The 22,974-nt window shown below is 38.3% G+C and overlaps 1 protein-coding gene across 4 annotated transcripts in view; it reads left to right on the plus strand.

Moving 5' to 3' along the window:
• Positions 1–22,974, plus strand: part of LOC105476551 (A disintegrin and metallopeptidase domain 3-like) — an 80,953-nt gene that overhangs the window by 32,185 nt on the left and 25,794 nt on the right. For 3 of the 4 annotated variants that reach the window (XM_071068352.1, XM_011732566.3, XM_071068354.1), the window contains 5 exons: positions 3,701–3,837; positions 4,948–5,131; positions 21,156–21,254; positions 21,972–22,167; positions 22,656–22,743. In XM_071068352.1, the coding sequence (XP_070924453.1) occupies positions 3,701–3,837; positions 4,948–5,131; positions 21,156–21,254; positions 21,972–22,167; positions 22,656–22,743 (704 nt within the window). The remainder of the gene's footprint in view (positions 1–3,700; positions 3,838–4,947; positions 5,132–21,155; positions 21,255–21,971; positions 22,168–22,655; positions 22,744–22,974) is intronic. The other variant, XM_071068353.1, reaches the window with a different exon arrangement.

The raw sequence follows: 22,974 nt of genomic DNA on the forward strand, positions 1-22,974 counted from the left end.
ATAAACCACACTTGGACATGAAGAATTATCTTTTTAATGCACTGTTTAATCTGGTTTGCTAGTATTTTGTTAAGAAATTTTGGGTTAATATTCATCAGAGATATTGGCCTGTAGGTTTCTTTTTTCAATGTGTCTTTGGTTTTGGTATCAAGGTAGTACTAGCCTCATAGAATGAGTTTGGTAGTATTCCTTTCTACTCTGGTTTTCAGAATTGTTTGAGTAAGATTGGTATTAGTTCTTCATAAATGTTTTGTAGAATTCAGCAGTGCAGCGATCAAGTCCTGGCCTTTTCTCTCCAGGAAGGCATTTTATTATCACTTCGATCTGTTACTTGTTATTGGTCTGTTCAGGATTTGGATTTCTTCATGGTCCAATCTTGGTAGGTTGTATGTTTCTAGGAATATGTCCATTTCTTCTAGATTTTCATTTTATTGGCATATAGTTGCTCATAGTAGCCACTAATGATCCTTTGAATTTCTGTGGTATCAGTGGTAATGTCTCCTTTTTCATCTCTGATTTTATTTATTTGGATCTTCTCTCTCTTTTTTTTTTTTTTCTTAGTCTGGCTAAAGGTCTGTCAATTTAGTTTAACTTTTCAAAAGACCACTTTTTGTTTCTTTGATCTTTTATATTATTTTCTTCATTTCAATTTCATTTGTTTCTGCTCTGATCTTTAGTATTTCTTTTCTTCTACTAATTATGGATTTGGTTTGCTCTTGCTTTTCTGGTTCTTTAAGACACAAATTAGGTTGTTTACTTGAAGTTTTACTTCTTTTTTGGTGTGCATACTTATAAATTTCCCTCTTCATACTGCTTTTACTATATCCCACAGGTTTTGGTATGTCATTTTTCCATTATTATTTGTTTAAAGAAATTTTTCAATATCCATCTTAATTTCTTCATTGACCCACTGGTTATTCAGGAGCATATTGTTTGTCATGTATGGACAAACTGGGTGAGGAGCCTCACCCCATTGCCGTCACCAACACAGGCCCATGGAGAGCACTGCCAGACTACTGCTAATGTTCCCTTAATGCCCAAGGGCTCTTCAGTCAGCTGGTGGTGAATGCTGCCTGACCTGGGACTCATCCTTCAGGGCACTGGGCTCTCCTCTGGCCTTGGGCAGGTCCAGAAATGAATCAGGGACCCGGAGAGCCTGCTTGGTGGTCTGCTGCCCTGTGGCTGAGGTGCTACATAACGTGCAAGACAAAGTTCCATTTACTTTTCCCTCCACTTTTCTCAAGCAAAGGAGTCTTGCCCTGTTGCCACCACAGCTGAGAATGTAGTCTCACCCAAAGCCAGCAAGTCTCACAGGCTCACCCAACACCCATGGCACACTCCCTGGGTATCACTGCTGGTTATTCAGGTCTCAAAGACTCTTCAGTTAGCAGGTGATGATGTTTTTCAGGACTGGGTCCATCCCTTCAAGGCAGTGGTTCCTTCTGGAAATGATATCCAGGAACTAAGGCCTAAAAAGTGGTCCTCAGGACTCTGACTGGTGCCCTATCCTGCTGTGGCTGAGCTGGCATCCAAAATGCAAGACAAAGCCTTCCCTACTCTTTCCGTTCCCCTCCTCAAGCAGAGGGAAGGGGTCTCTTTTGGAGCTGTGAGCTCTGCAGCCTGGGGTTAGGGATGAGGTGATGCCAGCACTCCCTTAGTCACACCAGCTGGTATCTCAATAGGCCATGTGCCCCCAGTCTACTGGCTCTGGACCCAGTTCAGCACTAGGATTCACCTAGAATTGCAGTCCTTGTGGCCTAGACTGCCTTTCAAGTTTATTTAGGGCCCTAGAGCACTTTAGCCCATGGTGGTGAGTCTTGTAGGAACTCAAGTTCCAACCACTGAGATCAGCGATTCCTCTCTGGCTAGGGCTGGTTTGAATACTCCTTCCATAGGTGGGCATCAGCTGAGTTTGGCCCAGTTTTGTTTTCTGCTATAACAGTGCAGCACTGAGTTCAATGCCTCACAATTGCTGCACTCTCCTCTCACCAGCACAAAGAAATGCTCTTTGCACCATGCCACTGCTGCCACAAGATTGACGAGGGATTGTGTCAGTGGTTTTTCTACTTCAGTACCTCTTTCAGCTATGTGAAATTAAAACCAGAGCCGGGTGCAGTGGCTCACGTCTGTAATCCAAGCCCTTTGGGAGGCCGAGGTGGGTGGATCCCCTGAGGTCAGGAGTTCAAAACCAGCCTGGCCAACATGGTGAAACCTCATCTCTACTAAAATTTAAAAAGTTAGCCGGGCATAGTGGCATAGTGGTGCATGCCTAAAATCCCAGCTACTCGGGAGGCTGAGGCAGGAGAATGGCTTAAATCCAGAAGGCAGAGGCTATGGTGAGCCAAGATCGCGCCATTGCACTTCAGCCCTGGGCAACAAAAGTGTGTGTATAATGTATGTAACATACATATATATAGCAATAATGTACATATATATGTGATTTATCCCAGATATGCATGGTTGGTTTATCATATGAATATAAAATAATGTCCTCCATTATATTAGTAGACTAAAAAAGAAAAATTATATGATTCTAGTAGTAGATTCAGAAAAAACAAATCTGAGACTATTTATAATAAACACTCAGCAAACTAAAAATACAGGGGAACTTATTTAACTTAAAGAGAGCATCCAAAAAAAAAAAAACCAGGAAACAACATATTTTGAGTAAATAACACGTTACTACTTAGATCAGGAAAAAGACAAGAAAGTAGCTTACCAGTCACAGTCAACATTAAAAATGGGAAGCACCAAATTCTGTGAGACCAACAGGAACTGTCATTTATTATTGACAGAAATGTGAATGATATCCACTGTGGATAACAGTTTCACAGTTTCTTACAATACTCAACTTACCCTTGCTATATGATCCAGCAATCATCCTCCTTAGTATTTACCTAAATGAGTTAAAAACTTTTATCCACCAAAAAAATTTCACATATGTGTTTTTAGCTTTATTCATAATTGTCACAGATTGGAAGTAGCTTAGATATCCTTTAACAGGTGAATGGATGAGCAAACTTTAGAACATCCATACAACGGAATACTACCCAGTGATTTAAATAATAAACCACAGTAAGATGTGGAAAATCCTTAAATTTGTGGTGAGAGAAACCCTTACTAGAAGACTATATGTGGTATTATTTTCACTATATGATGTTCAGAAATAGGAAAAAATATAGAGGTAATGACAAGGTTTCTGGAAGTTTGTAGAAATGCTACTGGTAAGATATTATATTATTCTGCTTTAAAAAATTAATTGACTCTTCGCAAATTGTTTCTGAGGTCAAAACTGATTGCCAGTTCAACTCTCCAAAATCTGTATATCTTTTCCAAGTGTTCTCTTGAGAAATATTGTAGTTACTAAAATAATCTTCCCACTTCTCAGAATGTTTTCTGAAATTTGCTGAAATTAAATTGAATAGTACGTCATAAAAATATATGATTGAATTATTCTTATTTTAGGTCAATGCCATTTTGATTAAACATATTGTCACTCAAAAGGAATAGAAAATTGTACATATTTTTATTTCTAAGTAAATAGTTAGAAATAATTTATTTCTAAGTAAATAAATAGCAGTTTTTAAAATTTGCACTTGCATTTATGCAGTGTGGCCAGAAACATTTGACAAGATCAAAGAAATGAACAAAAAAATCTTAGGCAATAAATCTGAGTTTTTGTTTGTTTGTTTCTATTTAGTATCCAAAGAAAATCACTGTAGAGGCCTTTTCAGTTGTTATGGCACAGTTGCTTGGAATTAATCTGGGATTGACATATGATGATATCTACAATTGTTACTGTCCAGGACCTACATGCATAATGAATCCTGATGCGATGTAAGGAGTTGTTTTTATCAACTCTATGTTTTCTCTTAAGAAATATTTCTAGTATTCCTTGACGTAGAACCTCTTGCAATATAATTTAAGAAATTTTTTTAGATACAAATATGCTTATTTAAGACATTAAAGAAAGTATAGAATGTTGTAGAAAATGTGCTTAACAGTTCTACATTCAATGATATTATTTAGAGAAAAAGTGGATGCTAATGATTACCTTACAATAGTCTACTTGCATTAATTGAAAAACTGTTCAGCGTCATCAGATGAAATAGTACCTAGGTAGTAAGCAGTTTGAAAAGCAACTAAACTAAGGAGATGTGAGAACTAAGAAGACATGAGAATTTTGCAATGCTTGATTCTGAACTGGATTCTTTTGCTATAAAATGCTAGGACTGTGATGTTTGGGAAAATCTGAATGGAGTTCAAGGATTAGATATTAATAATACATCTTTATTTTATGATTTTGAAGGGTCTAGAGTGCTGAGGTAGAATAACCCATTTCTATGTAAGAACTATATAGATGTATCTAGTGTTCGCAGAACACATTGTTGGCCTCTTATCTGTTTCAGAAAACAAAATTTATTTTGGGGGCTATATTTGCATTATTTCTTTTAAGTTTGAGATTATTACAAAATTACACAAAATTACACATTAAGCAGTATACTTAAATGTGTAGAAATACAAAAATTAAAACAAAGTAAAAGGAATCTAGAATTTGTCCAATTTACATACCTAAGTATTGGAATAACTTTTTTGATTAATTTTAACAAAGAACAAGTAACTATGATTCTTCATTAGTGCAATCAACCAAATTTTGTTTCTTAATGTTGACGATAATAGGATATACCCAAATGGAGCTTATTGTGTACCAAATATTATTAAGTGCATTACCATTTTAACTTTCTTTACTCTCTCAGTGTCTATCATATCAAATTACAATACAAAATAATTTATTTTTTGCTTATCACCTGTACTAAAAATAAAAGCACCCTCTTCTCCTTTTGGCTCTTCTCTAATTGAAGTAGTTCAGAATTCGTAGTACTTTGTTGAGGAGTATTACTTTGATTCTTTTAGTACATTTATCTAAGAAGTACAATTTAATTTTAGACGATCCCATGGTATGAAGTTTTTTAGCAGTTGCAGCATGGATGAATTTAAACAGATAGTTCTGCAGCCTGAACTTAAATGTTTTCAGGATAAAACAATTTCAGAAATGACTTACCAAAAATCTGCAACTTGTGGCAATGGAATTTTGGAACCTACAGAGCAGTGTGATTGTGGCTATAGAAAGGTTAGTGGCAAAGCTTACAGGTTATCCAAAGATTTGTTCTTTCATTATGTTTTGTGTTTATTTTTTATGGAGTCTATAGATATAGATATGATATATATAAGGAGGAAATTTTTAAAAAATATTTACTATTTTTTCAAATATAAGATAGAGAGATATGGGGCATGCAATAACTGACTCATCCTAAATTTGAAATGTTTAGAGTCTAAGCCCCGGGTAAGTGTGACATCAATTTAAAAAACAGATTTTTATCATTTTAGAAGCAATGGTAGCAATATCGCTTTTTAGTACCTCACACATCAGTAGCATCAATAATATCATCATCTAATCATCCCTTACATTCCACCAAAGTGACTACATTGGTGGCTAAGTTGTTACATGTGTGTTTTCATTTATTTTCTTACCTCCTAATTTTAGTACTTGCATCTGTAGCAATTTCATTTATGTTAACTTGCTTCCAAAGAATTAAACTAATTATAGTCTTTGGTTCATTGTCATTTATGATAATATACATGATACAATAATGATACATCCATGGCCCAACTATTCCTAATTTTTCACCCTTTTCTATCCAAAAAGTAAATTCTATCCATATTTTTAATTTAACAATATCATTTTATAATTTGAGCATAGTTTTTATTAGCTTTGAATTTTAGACCATTTAAAAAATGTAGCCTAATATTCTGGGACTGTTTTCTTCATCCCCTATATTACTAACAATATCCATGTAATTTTGTGTGACACAACTAATTTATTCACTTTTTGTGTAATAATCCAGTATGTATGGAAATATACAATTACTGATTTTTTCTATTTATGAGCAGTTGGAGTGCTCATAGGTTTTTTTCCCCCTCGCATTCTGAAGAGTTTTATTATGTCTTGTATTTAACTCTTGATGTACATAAGCATCTTCTGGCTACACACTTAGATGTAGAATTTCTGGGTGATCAAGTGGGTGGATGATCCCTTGGCAATGGGAAATTTATTTCAAAATAAATGTGCTAATTAACACATCCAATGGCTGTTTACTGTATAACAGGTTGTTTATTTTATACCCTATTTAGCACATAATATTGCCAGACTTTGTCATTTTTGCCAGTGTATTTGTGTAAAATATTATCTCTTTGTGGTTTCAATTAGACTTTCCTTAATTGCTGGTAACATTGATTATATCTTCAAAGTTTTACTAACCCTGTAAGTTTTCTTTGCTGTGAAATGTCTGTCCTTTCCTGTGAAAGGTTTATTTTATTTGTATTTTCTCCTTTTTTTTTTTTTCTTTTTTTTTTGGAGTCGGAGTTTCGCTCTTGTTGCCCAGGCTTGAGTGCAGTGGTGTGATCTCAGCTCACTATAACCTCCGGCTCCTGGGTTCAAGCGATTCTCCTGCCTCAGCCTCTGGAGTAGCTGGGATTACAGGTACCTGCCACCACACCAGCTAATTTTTGTATTTTTAGTAGAGACAGGATTTCACCATGTTCGCCAGGCTAGTCTCAAACTTCTGACCTCAGGTTATCCACCTGCCTCGGCCTCTCAAAGTGCTGGGATTACAAACATGAGCCACCATGCCCCACCTTTTTCCTTTCTATTTATTTATATATTCTCATGCTGATTGATATGTTAAATGTCTTTCATATTCTTACACTTTCTTCAATATAATTTTTATGTAAACAATTTACTTAAAACATTAATGTGTTTCCATTGAAAACTGCATTATTTCAGCTTCGTAATATGTTTTTGTTTGACTAGTGAAAGTTTTGCTCTTTCTTCATGGAAGCTCTTTTTTTTTTTCTCTTCAGTTTTCACTCCATGCTTTGATATGGATATATTTGACTATTATATTTCAAGACCACTAATATTTCCTTTTATTAAGAGATCCAGTTAATTTTTCATTGCAATATTTGATATCTTTAAAATTTCCATTTGGTTCTTTTTTTAGAGATATCTTCCATTTGTGAAAAGAAAAGCTTTAGAGAAATATAGCAGTTTATTGAAGCACAGTATAATTCATGAATTAAACAGCACTCAGAACCAGGAGAGCTTCATCTTAACAATACTGTGTGGGAGATCTTAAGCCATAATTGGCCATGTAAGCCACACCTGCATTCCTGACCCAAAGAAAACATAAAATAATAAATGACCCATTGTTTTAAGCCTCTAAGTATTTGCCATGCAGCAAATACTTACAGATAACACATAGGACTTAATGTGTGTTGCTCTGTTTTTCTCAAGATATTTGGCATACCTTTTATCATTTTCATTTAGATATGCAATCAGTTTGTAGTTTATGTGTGTGTGTGTATACACACATATATACACATACAGTTATTAAATTAAATATTCACAATTTATTTGAAGACTGTCCTTTCTTTATTACACTGAATCATACCCTTGATCATCAATCAAGTGAACATATGTGCATGTTTCTGCTTTTGCTCCTCTTGTACCAATAGTACACTATCTTGATAAATACACATTTCTTTTTTTTATTATTATACTTTAAGTTCTAGGGTACATGTTCACAATGTGCAGATTTGTTACATATGTATACATGTGCCATGTTGCTGTGCTGCACCCATTAACTCGGCATTTACATTAGGTGTATCTCCTAATGCTGTCCCTCCCCCACCCCCACCCCACAACAAGCCCCAGTGTGTGATGTTCACCATCATTCTGAGCAAACTATCTCAAGGACAGAAAACCAAACACCGCATGTTCTCACTCACAGGTGGGAATTGAACAATGAGAACACTTGGACACAGGACAAATACACATTTCTTATTAACTTTTGAGATATTTTATTGTATATTCTTCACACTGTTTTTCTGGTTCATAGTTGTCTTGAGTATTTTGGGTCCTTTGAATTTTATTGTAAATTTCTGACTTTTTTTCAGTTGGTACCAAAAACAAAGTAGACTGATCTCCTGAAAGATATTGCATCGAATCTTTAGATATGTTTGAGGTGTACACCTTCATTTATTTATGTCTGATTTTTTTTTCTCAGCAGCATTTTGTAGTGGGGGGAAATTATTATTTCCTGTGAGAGGAAATCTATTTCTAAAGTGTTCAGAGTAATAACTAATGGTTTTTGCCAGGACGATTACTGAGTTGACAGGTCCAGCAAGCCATATAATTCAGAGGCGTAGCTATGGGCTTGAGCGAAATACACAAGAGAGTCTTTCTTTTCCTTGACAGTAATGGAGACATTCATATTTAACAAGATGTGGCTAAAGGAAACTATATTAGTGTGCAGGACTTTATCTTGGGTAGCAGCTGCCTACCTGTAACATCAACAAATCATGTACAGAGGGGCATGGAGAGTGGAACAGTAGGCACTGGAGACTTGGAAAGGTGGGAAGGTGGGAGGAGCGTAAGGGACAAGAAAACACCTTTTGGGTACAATGTACTTTATTTGGGTCATGGGTAAACTAAAAGCCCAGAAGTGACCAAAACTGCACTTGTACCCCCTAAATCTATAGAAATAAAAAATAAGATCCTTAAATTAAAAAAGAGAAAGGTCTCAGGTTAAGGTTTTCTTAAGAAAAGTTTCCTTAATAGGGGTGGGTATCCAGTACTTAGGTTAAGAACAGTGGTGATAGCCCGGAACAAGATGATCACCAACGCATTGTGAGTCGACAGGGTCAGCCCAACTGTCCCACAAATGAGAGCTGACACTTTAATTTTTTCTCCTTCTACTCTTGACTCCCCAGGGTCTAAGGTGTTCGTTATCCACCTGCCATAGCTGCTCTTGTTTCATGGCCACATGATCAGATAACCAGTGTCTGTAGCAACCACTTTACCCTTTCTCCTTGCTCATCACACAAAACCAAACCAAATAGCTGGATTCATTCCTAGGTGGTTTGGCAGTTTGTTGCTTGTATACCTTATGCCATCTTAAAACATCTCCTGTCCACTGATGTGTGGGCCGAAGTCTCATCTATGATCTATGAACAAAAGACTGTGAGGTCCACAGAGGAAAGAAAGGATACTTTACTTTAGAGAGAGAAGCAATCCACAGCTTGGGAAATGCCCTTTCAGGGAAAATCAAAAGTGCATGTTCCGCAGAAGGAAGGGGGAGCTGATACATATCTTACAGAGTCAGCCTTACCTGCATATTAAGCAGGGTTGGGGAAAATCTGTGAATATTTGTGAAGGAAGTCAAGTGCCTGCACAGTGTGCGAAAATATATGTAACATGCACTCAATGTTCACTTTGGTGTAGGGTTTTAGTATTAAAATGAGGCAGAATTTGGCTTTTTACATCAAAAAGAACCAATAGGACACAAAGATAGTCTGTGCATAGTCTCTGTAAACTGCTTAAAACTGACTTGAGATTTGTGGCTGTTTATCAATAAATGACCAGTCGTCTGTTCAACTGGAGGTATGGCAGGACTGCAAGGCGCAGGCATCGGGGGTGTTGGGGGTGTTGACTAGCATTAGCAGCCTGTCAGGGTCAGCTGGGAAATTTCCCAGCTGCAGTTGTTTCAGGAATGCTTTTCAGGGGTTTATTTCTGCTTAATTACCAGAGAGAAATCTTATGGCAATTAATGACACTGGGATATGTGACTGATCCTCCATCCTGCTACGGATGAGATTCTATTTTTTGCTAAATCTCATTTTAGCCACAGGGAGTCCATTTTGGCTGCCTGTTGGAATATTTATATTCATTGTTTTCCCTGTTAGTTGAAACCTGCTGTAGGCAGCCTTGATGACCAATTTACACTGTGTCCCATATTGGTGCCAGGGTGGCATGGCTACCTGTTCTGAGTATATCAAGTCCCTTGAAGAGACTCATGTGGCAGAGAGACTTAGAGCTAACTGTATAACTTAGGCCAGGCAGGGGAAAAGGGTAGACAGGTTAAAAATATTTTGTTGGAGATGGGAGAAAACTGCAGTCTGGCAGGAAGATTATTAAAATGTTTTACGGAGACTAAGTAAACAAGCTTGTGGCTGGTACCTGTCAGTGAAATACTTCACAGACTCCAGTGACACAGGGAAGTCATAGGCATCAGGGTTACAGTGGGAGATTGTAACACTTGTTTTTAACTAGCACAGCTGTCTTCATACATATACACATTCCTGCACCAGAACAGCACTGTAGGGATGAGACTGTAGCTAGGTTTGTAGGTTTATTTTATCTATCAGTTGAATACCTTATGCTGCCATAATTCTGATTTTAACAGTAGACTTACAGCAGTTGCTTAAGTAATTTAACTATTAGGAAGAAAAATATGATGAAGACTGTGATTATAACAAGCACTTGAATGTCAGCGTGAAAAGGATGTTCCAGTCTGACAGGAAGCCTACTAAATAGATGGAGAGGATCAGTAGTTTGTATATCTCATAACGATTTCGCTTGTTTGGAAATTCTTTTTATAGGAACCTCTACTTTATCTGAGGTGTTGATGTAAGTGTAACCGGTTACATGGGCCACTGTGCAGACTCTTCTCTGTTTGGTTAGGAGAAAATTTAAGGCAATCGTATTATTTAGTATTACTTGAGCAAGGGAGTTCAGAAACTTTTTGTTGCGCTCTAAGGCTTTCTACAGTGTCATTAGCTATCTAACCAATGGTAGTGGATAGGTTTTTGAATTATATCTCTAGTAACATAAACCCAAGCACTTAGAAGTAATAGTTCTAGGATGTTTTTACCTATATTATCTTTACATCCTGTTAGCATAGACCTTTTAGTTTTATAATAAAGAGAGAGCAGGGGTCTTTTCATAAGCAAGTCTGAACCTTTTATGTGTAACCTGTTGAGGCAATGGTGTGCCCATCCCTATCCAGGCAGATCAGACCCTATGTCCCATATAAACACAAAGCTTGGTGAAGGCACAAGCGATGCCCTCAAGGGTGTGTTCACTAATTAATTTATTCCTGGTAAATGTTGACAGTATTGAATTGAATCATGAATCATTTGAATAGTAGGGACATACCTTTCTTTATTCAATCTAGACTATATTTATCTATCCAGTAGTTTAAAGATCGAGGAGGTCTACTGGTATAGAATGGATTTGTAACATTAATAACATGGGACAAATTAAACCAAGAAGTGGTAATATTTGAGTCTTGAGGCGATTGGACTCAGAGTCAACAGGGAAAGCAGTTGGTCCAGATAAGTGGTGATGTTAAGGATACATGAGAAGTCAGTGACAAGTATTGTCAATGTCACATGTTTACCATGAATGAATGTGGGAAGTTATTGGTGAATCTAACCATCTGATAGGTTTCTTTTTGTAACAACACTTTAGGGCAGCTTAGCCAAAGTGTTACCGTGTCAGTCTGTGCAGTGAGACCAAGGCGCAGTTATAAAGAAGAGAGTAAAATGTATTTTGAACTGGACTAATCAACATAACCATTCACAAAGCTCTGGAACAAAGAGTTTAGCCAGGCAAAAAGTCTTCTAGTTTTGCAAAGGCTTATGGGTGTCTAAGTATTGGAATACACGGAACTATCCCAGCATGGCGTAAGATATCCAGGATAGATAAGATTGCTAATGTTATAATAATGGAAACAGTTATAAAGTAATCATAAAGACTGGGCACGTTAGTTTAGAATAAGTAAAGCAAAGATAAGTGTTCTATTTTACAGTGGATAGTAACAATCATGAAAACTCCTAAAGTGATAAGAACAATGAATATTATAAGGTAAATATGAACATTGATTCATCCAGACCATATAGGCCCGGAGTTTTGTGAGAGGGCAGTCTACCTCAGTTGTCATCCTTTTCTTGTCTTGGCATTGAAGCTTTAGTCAACCTGAGCTTAGTGTCAGATATTGATGCTGAAGTCCAGTTCTCAGCAGAGTCTGGTGTTGTTTTTAGGTGAGATATATGTACTCAGGAGTTAATGACCTGTATCTTAGCAGCACAATGGGTTAATTAAGTGTACTTGAAATGCACCTTTCTAGTGGGATTGGAGGGAGTCATTCAGCAATATCTCTTCTAATACATAAAGTCTTTAGGCTGGACATTATGATATTGGGGTTCATTTCCTGGTTGATGACTGTAAAGGGACTCACAACCAGCTGTTAGTCTTTAGAGCCTTAACAAGTCCTCCAGGACTTGGCAGCAGGTCAGGAGATCTCCTTGTATCTGAGTAGGGGAAAATATTTCTTCGGTTAAATATATGGATTGACCTGTGACCACCTCAAAAGGGGAAAAGCAACTCTGGTGGGGATAGACTTCACAATTACCAAAACCAGAGGAAGAGCTTCGGGCCCGGGCAGATTGAAGCTGGTTGTAATTTTAGCCAATTGAGTTTAATATTCTCTTGGTTCATTTTACACGCCCAAAAGATTGGGTGTGGTAAGCACCACTGAAATGTCATAGAATAGGCCAAACATTAGCAACTCATTTTAATGCTTGGCCAGTAAAATGAGTTTCCTGATCACTATGGAACTTGGTGGAACTCCATAGGTAATTTTCTCATGAAGTACTTTGGCTACTGGCAGCACTGTGGCTTGTCTGCAGGAGAAAGCTTTCCCGCTGTAAAACTACATATCTATCATGACAAGTACATATTTGTATCACTGAGAAAGGGAATATTGGATAAAGTCAGTAGTCAGTTTTAGAAAGGCCCTTTTCGCAATGGGAATTTGCCTGAGGTAGCCCTTAAGGACTTCCCTGCATTGTATAAGAGTGAATTTTGCCTAATATATTAACTTGAGAAGCAATCACCAGGGAGAATCCCCAACAGCACTGTTTACACCATTGGATCCTTTGGTCAGAACTCTAATGGTGGGGTTATATACAAAAGTAAGAGTGACCCTTGGTAAATTTTCTAGAAGGACTGAATGTCTGTTAGGGTTAGCCCATAGTTGGGATTTGGGATTATAGATACAGCCTCGTTTTGTCTAATTTTCCTTTTCAAGTTCTGAGCACTTTTTTGAGATGTTGTTTCAAGAGATTTTTAGAACAGGATGTAAGGATGGAGTCTGGATTAAGACAGTCATAACAGAAGAGGAGGTGTGGTTTAAGGCTGCAGACTTAGCTGCACTCTCAGCTAGATGTTTGTCTTTGCTGTTTTCGGTATGTCAAAAGGAATTGCCTTGAATTTTAATGATGACCAGAGCCCTAGGAACTTGAATGGCATCAAGAAATAACAAAATGTGGTCTCTATTTCTGATGAGCAGTCCAGAAGAGGTTAGAAATCCTCTGTTTCCAGAGAATTCCAAAATCATGAGCAACCCAAAAAGCATACCTGCTATCTGTGTAAATGTTTGCAGTTTTATCTTTGGCCAACAGGTAAACTCGGGTAAGAGCATTGAATTCTGCCTGTTGGGCAGAAGGCCTGATTCAATAGTTTGCAGGGAAACAACTGCAAACCTAGCTTAATAGAAGCCAGTAGGGTCTCTGAAAAAAGGCCCATCAATCTACCAGACAAAATCAGAATTGGGTAAGGGCATTTCCTTTAAATTCATATGGGGTGAAAGAAGAGTGTAAAGGTAATGCAGTCATAGAGAATCTTCTGGTGAAGGTAAAAGAGGAACAGAGTTGAGGAGATTAAAACAGAAAATAGGTTGGGAAAGAGAAGTATTTCATAGGCAGTCAGTAGCCTGGCTGAAAGATACTGGATTTGGCGAGAAGTGAGAAGGGCTTTAATTGAGTGAGGAGCATAAACAGTGAGAGGAAATCCCACTACTATTTTCTCGGTGGCTTTTATAAGGATGGTGGTTGTGACAACTGCCTTGAAACATGGTGGTAGCCCCGGATAAACACAATCTAGTTTGGCATTCTAGTAACCAGTTGGGTAAATTATTACCTCCATGTGGTTGAGTTCAAACTCCCTCTTGCTCATGAACAAAAAGGGGGAAAAGGGAGGTCATAAATAGGGAGTCCCAAATTGGGGGGCGGAGGGTGTTGGGCAGAGGACAGCTTATCTTTCAGAGACTTAAAGTCCTATTCACCATCGGTAGTCCAGGTAAGGAGGTCAGGAGAAGAGTCCTTAATCAGGATATATAAAGGTTGTGCCAGTAAAGCAAAATTAGTGTTCTAAGCTCTGCAATAGTTCATGTTTCCTAGAAAGTAGCCCTAAGTTTTGTCTTTTCATAGTGGGAATGGGGAAGTAAAATATGCCTTGAAGACAGAAAGGGTTGACGTTGAGTCCCAAGGGGTCAGCAAATGTACAAGAGATTTAATTGTCATCAAAACTGTAGTTTATCTTTAGAATCTTTATGGCCCTTAAGACATAGCTGGTGAAGTAAATGGAGAGTGTGTCAGTGAGACAGGTATTTCATAAGGGAGAACACAAAAGCAAATCACCAATGTATTGCAATAGAGTTGGGCTATGTGAGAAGGTTATGCCTTTTTTTTTTTTTTAATTATACTTTAAGTTCTGGGATACATTTGCAGAACATGCAGATTTGTTACATAGGTATATATATGCCATGGTGGTTTGCTGCACTCATCAACCCATCATCTACATTAGGTATTGCTCCTAATGCTATCCCTCCCCTAGCCCCCCATCTCCCCAACAGGCCCTGGTGTATAATATTCCCCTTCCTGTGTCCATGTGTTCTCATTGTTAAACTCCCCCTTATGAGTGAGAACATGCAGTGTTTGGTTTTCTGTTCCTGTGTTAGTTTGCTGAGAATGATGGTTTCCAGCTTCATCCATTTCCCTGCAAAGGACATGAACTCATCCTTTTTTTTATGGCTGCTTAGTATTCCATGGGATATATGTGCCACATTTTCTCTATCCAGTCTATCCAGTCTATCTATTGGTGGGCATTTGGGTTGGTTCCAAGTCTTTGCTATTGTGAACAATGCTGTAATAAATATACATGTGCATGTGTCTTTATAGTAGAATGATTTATAATCCTTTGGGTATATACTCAGTAATGGGATTGCTGGGTCAAATGGTATTTCTAGTTCTAGATCCTTGAGGAATAGCCACACTGTCTTCCACAATGGTTAAACTAATTTACACTCCCATCAACAGTGTAAAAGCATTCTTATTTCTCCACATCCTCTCCAGCATTTGTTGTTTCTTGACTTTCTAATGATTACCATTCTAACTGGCGTGAGATGGTATCTTAATGTGGCTTTGATTTGCATTTCTCTAATGACCAGTGATGATGAGCTTTTTTTTCATGTTTGGTGGCCGCATAAATGTCTTCTTTTGAGAAGTGTCTGTTCATGTCGAGAAGGTTATGTCTTTTAAGTCAGCCTGTAAGATCTGGGAAAAGTAGGTAAGGCTTTCAGTGCATCCTGGAGGGTGCACTGTTCAGGTGAACTGATGGCCCTTCCATGTGAAGGCAAAAAGAAACGGACTTTCGGGGTCGACAGGGATGGTGAAAAAAAGTACTACAGAGATCAACAGCAGAAAAATATTGGGTGTTAGAAGGTATATTGGTTAAGAGGGTATGTGGAACAAGCACAACAGGATGCAAGGGAATAAAATGTTATGAATGGCTCTAAGATCCTGGGCAAGTCTCCATTCCTTTCTATTAGCTTAGAAACAGGTAGAAGGGGTATGTTACAGGGACTGGTATAAGGGACTATAAGTTCCTTGAAAATGAAATTATTGACAGTGGGTTCTATACCAGCTAAAGCCTCATGGTGGAGGGGATATTATTTTATGTTCAGTAGAGGTTTGTTAGGATCTATTTGTGTAGAAATGGGTGGTGCTGACTGGATCAGGCTGACATTGGTATTGATTTATTCCCAAAGGATTTCAAACAGTTTCTTTAGAGCTGGATGTCCAGGATCAACTGGATGACTGGAGACTACTAAGGGGAATACATGGCTGAGGTCAGAGGCTGAAGTCTCAGGCAAGGAGACCTTTAAAACAATGTCTCCCTTATAGGTGAAAAAAAACAAGCTTGGTATTTTTCAAGAAAGTCCCTTCCTATTAGGTGTATTGGGGCAAAAGGAAGAAGTAAAAAGCTGCAATGCCAGTAAGAGGCCCTAGTTGGTAAGCAACTAGTTCAGACTTGAAGATAGTCTTAGATTGGTTAGTGACTCAGCCATATGAATAGCTTGGTCACTCTGGGTGGTTGGATTTTAAAAGGAGTCAAGGTTAAGCATAGATGCAGTGTCTGTTACAACTTGGACTATTCTGTTGTTAATTTTTAAGATAAACCTCTCCCAACCGATTGACTGAAAGGAGAGGAAAAATCTCCCATGTCTCCCTGGAGTACCCCTAGTTCTGATCAATAAATATTTCTCTTATTGTTTCCAAGAAGGGAGCTTCTTTATCTTATTGGTGTCCTTCTGAAGCCCTCATTTATATTTTTTACAGTCTCATTTCAAATGCCAGAAAAAGCAAATTATACCTCTTGCAGCAGATGAAACTAATTTCTAACTATGGAGAAATTAGAGTTTGCTGATATGGGAGTTTGCTGATATGGGAGAGACTTTACGAGTTGTTGAATATGCAAGGCCATGAGTTTATCTGTCTTTCTTGCCATTCTAGTGCCTTGGTGACTTTAGCCTCTTTTTTCTTTTCTCGGATTTTAGAGAGGTGATTGGCCAAAGAAGCTATATCATAGGGTCTCTTAGAAGGCCAGTTGGGATCATATTGCTTAGCCAGGGTGCTAAGGGCTTTAACTTACTTGAGGGAAAGTGAGTTTAAAAAGATTTATAATATCATCAGTTAGATCTTTGATACCAGAATTTTGTAGAAAGCCTTTTGAATCGGCCAGGCACAGTCGCTCACGCCTATAATCCCAGCACTTTGGGAGGCCGAGGTAGGTGGATCACCTGAGGTCAGGAGTTTGAGAGCAGCCAGACCAACATGGTGAAACCCCTTCTCTACTAAATACAAAAAATTTACAAAAAAATAGCCAGTTGTGGTGGTATGCGCCTGTAATCCCAGCTATCCAGGAGGCTGAGGCTGGAGAATCACTTGAATCCAGGAGGTGGAGGTTGCAGTGAGCCGAGATCGTGCCACTCCACTCCAGCCTTGGCAACAGAGTGAGACTCTGTCTCAAAAAAAAAAAAAAAAGAGAAAGAAAGAAAAAAGAAAGTGTTTTGAATCAGTCAAAGGAATCAATGACAGATTTGTCTTTTTTCTGAGTCAATGGCGTTCCAATTACTTTGTCAAGAAAGAGTGCCGAGATGGCTTTAATCAATTCAACAATTGTTTTTCTCACCACTTCAAAGGCTATTTCCTTAGTAGGCTGAAAATCATCTTGGGGCTTAATCCAGTCATCTAAACACATCCATCCTTGGGTTAAGACATTTTCCACTAACATTTGAATCAACTAGTGAACATCAAGAGGTCCTGGCTGGTAAACATTTATAATCAAACTAAAGCAGCATTCAAACTCAAGCAAGTCTATTTTAGGATTAGAAAAATCTTTGACTAATGCTGGAAAGCTCAGACTTTGTCCCAGGACAGTAAGAGGTAATCTGCAAGCCTGGTTAGCAATCCTTTTAAAAGGTGTGATCAGAGGGGTTGCAGAATTAGCAGCTGGAGGGGGTTGCTCATGAGTAGAAGGTGAAGGAAAGAAAGGCAGCTCAGAGAGAAGTGATTGGCAGCAAGGGGCTAATGCATATGGGGGTGACATTGGTGGAGTTCAAGGAGAAAGGCAAGAATGCACAGTGTCCTTTTTAGTTTTGGATTTAGGGTCCGATTTAGAAGGATTTTCAATTTTTTTAAGATCTTGATTAAGTTTTGATTTAGTCTCATTTAAAGGGGCAACTAGAGATCCTTGATTTCACTTAGAGCTTTCCTTTTAGCAAATGAAAAAGACCTCACATTGCTTTTGAGAGGTGTGGAATCTTCTGTTCTTTATTGCGCATGTAGATAAACTGATTGAGACATGTTAAAAGTTCCCCATTGTGGCCAAGAAAGCTTTAAGTTATATCGACTTATTTTTATCCAGGATACCAAATATTAACAAGAATTTTTCCTATAGTTTTTAAACATGTGTAAACCCGAGAGTCTCTGATAGTAGTTGGTCCAAAACCATTTCCATACTGGGTAAGTTACACACAGCACTCACCTAAAGAAGGTGGCCTTCCCAGTGCAACCTTGGTGCAGGCATCCCTGCTAGACTGCAGGTGGACTGCAGGCCACAGCTGAATGGGCAGACTTTTCTTAAAGAAAACAGTTCCCTAGATTTCAATCTAAAAGCATGAACTCTTAGATTCAATAGCGCTTACCCAGTTCTTGCCCAGTGTAACCAGGAAGCAATTGAACTTAGGAATTTTTCAAGGCAGTGCCAAGAAAGAAATCAGGGGCCACTGTGGATCCCATCCCATGTTGCCAGAATTGTTAACAAAAGACTTTGATATCCATGAAGGAAGAAAAGGAAAAGACTATTTTCAGAGGGAGAAGCAATCTGTAGATTGGGGAACATAGCTTCCAGTGAAAGCTAGAAGTTCATTCTCTGCAGAAGGGAAGAGGGAGGTGGTATATATGTCTTACAGAGTCAGCTTTACACACATACTGCGCAAGATTGGGAGAAATCTATGAATATTCATAAAGGAAGTCAGGCGCATGTACAGTGAGTAAACATTCATGTAACATATGTTCTACATTCATTTCACTTTTAACTAGCACTAAAATGAGGTGGAATTTGGCTCTTTATGTCAAAAGGGGACTGTAGGGCACAAAGACAGTTTGTGTGCAATCTCTATAAGTTGCCTGAAACTGGCTTGAAGTTCATGAGTGTTTATCAATAAAGAATGTTTATAAGACCAATCTTCTGTCCAGTTGGAGTTGTGGCAGGACCACAAGGTATGGGAGAGTGTTATCAGCTGGCACAGAATTAACTATACCAGAATACATGACTACCCCTTCATTTTGCTAGCCATGATATTCTGGTTTCTGGTGTGTCTCATTTTAGCCACAAGGAGTCCACTGGGGAGAACTGCCAATATGTCTGTTAGAGATACTTTAAGAACCTGTAAAATCAACACAAGTTATTTACTTACAAGCACAGCACACACAACCCCATTTTGAAAAGGAGAAATAGACAAGAAGAAATGGGTAACAGGCCTCAAGCAAGTCTGAAACCCAAGAGAGCCAATGATGGGCTTTCAGACTCCTGAATAATTTCCTTTGACGACATGTCCTGCATCTTCTATAAACAGGTACAGGGGGCTCCAGGCATTGGGTCGCCCCATCCCTATGGTTTGGCTGGGCTCAATCAACCCAACACCACCAGGCTGGCATTGCATGCTGGTTGCTGTATAGTTCTGGGGTCTCTGTGTTAGTTCCACTCTCACAGTTCCACTAGGCAGTGCTCTGGGGAGACTCTGTGATGGCTTTGCCCTTGCAACAAGTCTCTGCCGGGCCTCCAGGCTTTCAAGGACATCCTTTGAAATCTGAGTGGGAGCTGCCATGCTTCCACAGTTCTTACTTTCTGGAAGCCTGCAAAATTAGCACCATGTGGATTCCACCAAGGTTAATGACTTGTACCATCTGGAGCTGTGATAGGAGCTATACCTATGGCTGTTGCAACTGAGGCCATGGTAGCTGCAGGGCATTGTGCAGCAGGGCCAGGAGCAGTATCCTGAGGTGGAATTGGTCAGTGAGCTCATGGAGAGTGCCCTGGACTTGTCCTCTGAAGCCATTCAGCCCTCCTAGGCATCTGTGCCTCAAAGGTATCTGAAATGCCTTTGGGGACTTTCTTTCATTGCTTGAGGAATAGCAATTGGCTTTTGTATTAGTTCATTTTCTCAATGCTATAAGGAAATACTTGGTACTGGGTAGCTTATAAAGAAAGAAAAAAGTTTGATTGGTTTATCGTTCTGCTGGCTCTACAGGAAGCACAGCTGGGGGAGGCCTCAGGAAACTTACAATCATGTCAGAAGATGAAGGGGAAGTAGGCGTATTTCACATGGCCTGAGGAGGAGGAAGAGAGAGAGAAGGAAGAGGTGCTACACACTTTTAAACAACCAAATCTTGTGAGAACTCTGTCACGAGAACAATTCCACAGTGGGGTGGTGTTAAACCATGAGAAACTACCCCTATGATTCAGCCACCTCCCACTAGACCCCACCTCCAACACTGGGGGTTACAATTGACATTGTAGGGAGAATTGGGTAGGAACACCAATCCTAACCGTATCAGCTTTCTTCTATCTTTGTTAATCTCTTAAGCAAAGGTGTCCCTGTGCTACATCCTTGGTTTTCTCTCCTGTAAATGTGCTTTCTTTCCTCACTATACTGCCAAACTACGAATTTTTCAAGTTTTTCTGCTCTATCCCCCTTTTCTCTAGCAGTTTACAATAAGAAATTAGAAGCAACCACACAACATTCTGAGAACTTTGCTACATAAAATTTCTTCTGCCAATTATCCTAGTTCATCACTCTTACGTTTGGTCTTCTGCAAACCCCTCAGGCATGGTCATAGTTCAGCCAAGTTCTTGACCAGTTTATAGCAAGGATGGCCCTTGCTTCCAAAACCTTGTTCTTCAGTTTCATCTTAACCTGATGAGAATGATCTTTGCTATCCATATTTCTATCAACATTCTGGTCATGAGCATTTATCTAATCTCTAAGAAGTTTAAAACTCCCTCATCTTCTTGTCCTTTAATTCTTAACAAGAATCTGTGCTTTTTATTCGTATTTATTTATTGATATACAATCTTGCTCTGTCACCCAAGCTAAAGTGCAGCGGCCCGATCTCGGCTTATTGCAACCTCTACCCTGACTGGGTGATCACAGGTGAGCCACTGCACCTGGCCAAATGTAGGCTTTTTCTATCCTGCTCCTCCAAACTCTTCCAGCGACTCCCCTTGAGAGGATTTGATAATACAGAAAAGTACTTATGGCAGAGTAAGTAAAAAAATATAAAAACTTGCATGCATGCTTTCATAAACAAAAATAATTTTTTTTAAAGTTGCACTAAATTTTTAATAGATCAATTTCTTCAGAATGAAATTGTATTTTCATTGTCATCTCTTTTTTTTCTTATAAGGAAAGTATATTAAGTTTAAGTGAAGTGGTGTAAAAATACAGAATCCAAAAGTCATGGTATGATTAGAATCAAGTTGGAGAGATACTTTATTTTGAAAATAAAACTATTTATTTGACTAAAATTTGATGTAAAACATTTAAATTTATTGTATTTGCTTTTAGGCATGCACTTTTAAAAAATGCTGTAATCCTGCAGATTGTACTCTAATTGGATTTGCAGAATGTGGCAGTGGACCATGCTGTAACAATAAAACTTGTACGGTAAGTTTTATTACCTATTTCTTTTTCTTTCTTCCCCTCCCCGCCCCCACCAAGATGGAGTTTTGCTCTTGTTGCCCAGGCTGGAGTGCAATGGTGCAGTCTCAGCTCACTGCAACCTCCACCTCCCAGGTTCAAGTGATTCTTTTACCTCAGCCTTCAAGTAGCTGGGACTACAGAGCATGCCACCACACCCAGCACATTTTTGTATTTTTAGTATAGACAGAGTTTCACCATGTTGGCCAGGCTGATCTTGAACACCTAACCTCAGGTGATCTGCCTGCCTCGGCCTCCCAAAGTGCTGGGATTACAGGCGTGAGCCACCACACCTGGCCTTTATTACCTGTTTCTAATGAGTGCTTAGATATTCCTACAGGTAATTTTTAAATAAAAACATTAATATTGATTATGTATTGGTCAGTTGTAACTGGATGATGAATGTCCAAGCAAAGAAAAATAAACACAAACTTAGGTTAAAATTGAAGATAGGTCTGGCTTCATGCTCTAGTGAGTGTTTGTTTCAAACAGGAATTTGATTCGATGCATCTCTTGGATATCCTTGCTTTTAAGCTGACAATTCTCAAGCAAGCATTCTCAATATATAGTATAGATAGGTCATTGGAGCTCCTTGTTTGATTTAGTCCATTTCAATTCTTGGTAGTGGAGGTAAACCGGATTGAGCCTGAAAAATAAATGTATTTGTTTTTCTTTCTCTCACAGATCTATGCAAGAGGCCATGTCTGCAGAAAAAGCATAGATATGTGTGATTTTCCAGAATATTGCAATGGAACATCTGAGTTTTGTGTACCTGATGTGAAAGCTGCTGATTTAGAATACTGCAGTAATAAGACTAGCTATTGCTTTAAAGGAATATGCAGAGACAGGGATAGACAGTGTTCACAGTTATTTGGAAAATGTAATTGTTTTACCTTTTTTTTGAGGTTTATATTTAAACTGTAGCTATTCTAAAGTCAGTAACCCACCCAAGAGCTATCCCTGAAAGTGTTGTTTTACATTCAAATTTGGAAATAAAATTGCAAATCAAAGCAACTTTGAATGATGTCAAGAGTTAAAATAGACCTGATAGCTACAGGACGCAATAGTAGGACATTAGTCCAGCTGAAAGTGGTTGTTGCAAAGGGAGTAGACTATTAGAATAGTAGATAAGAGAGCAGGTGACTGATTTCTTAATTATCTCTACATTATAACATGAATTTTTCTCTTCTCATGTGTGTAGTTTTCAGTAAGTGCTTCTCCTTGTAAAGCCAGTAGAGGACATCAAAAATTTATAGCAGATTACACTGACTGGACATTGTTGTGATCTAGATAGGTCTCTATTGACTTACCACACTTTTACCTTTTAATATTTTTAATATAAGTAACTATAACTTCGTATTTTTTCAGTTTCTAAGTCTGCTAATCTTCTGTGTACAGAAGAAGTGAATTTTCAAAATGACAAATTTGGAAACTGTGGTCAACGCTGTCCTTTTTTGTACGTATTTAGAAAAGTATACATCTTCCAAGTGCATATGTTGTGTTTTGTGTATGTACTGCAAAGAGTGACTTGAAATAAATAAGAGACAGTATCTAGTATATGCAGATAGATTTATTTGTTGCATTTAATAGGGCATTGTGTACTGTGAAAAGCTTCGCTGTTATGATCTGAGTAATATTTTGAATTATCCTCACTTCTGAATTGTTATTAACCTAATAATTGTGTACC

The sequence above is a fragment of the Macaca nemestrina genome, chromosome 8, assembly GCF_043159975.1.
Source record: "Macaca nemestrina isolate mMacNem1 chromosome 8, mMacNem.hap1, whole genome shotgun sequence".
Taxonomy (NCBI): domain Eukaryota; kingdom Metazoa; phylum Chordata; class Mammalia; order Primates; family Cercopithecidae; genus Macaca; species Macaca nemestrina.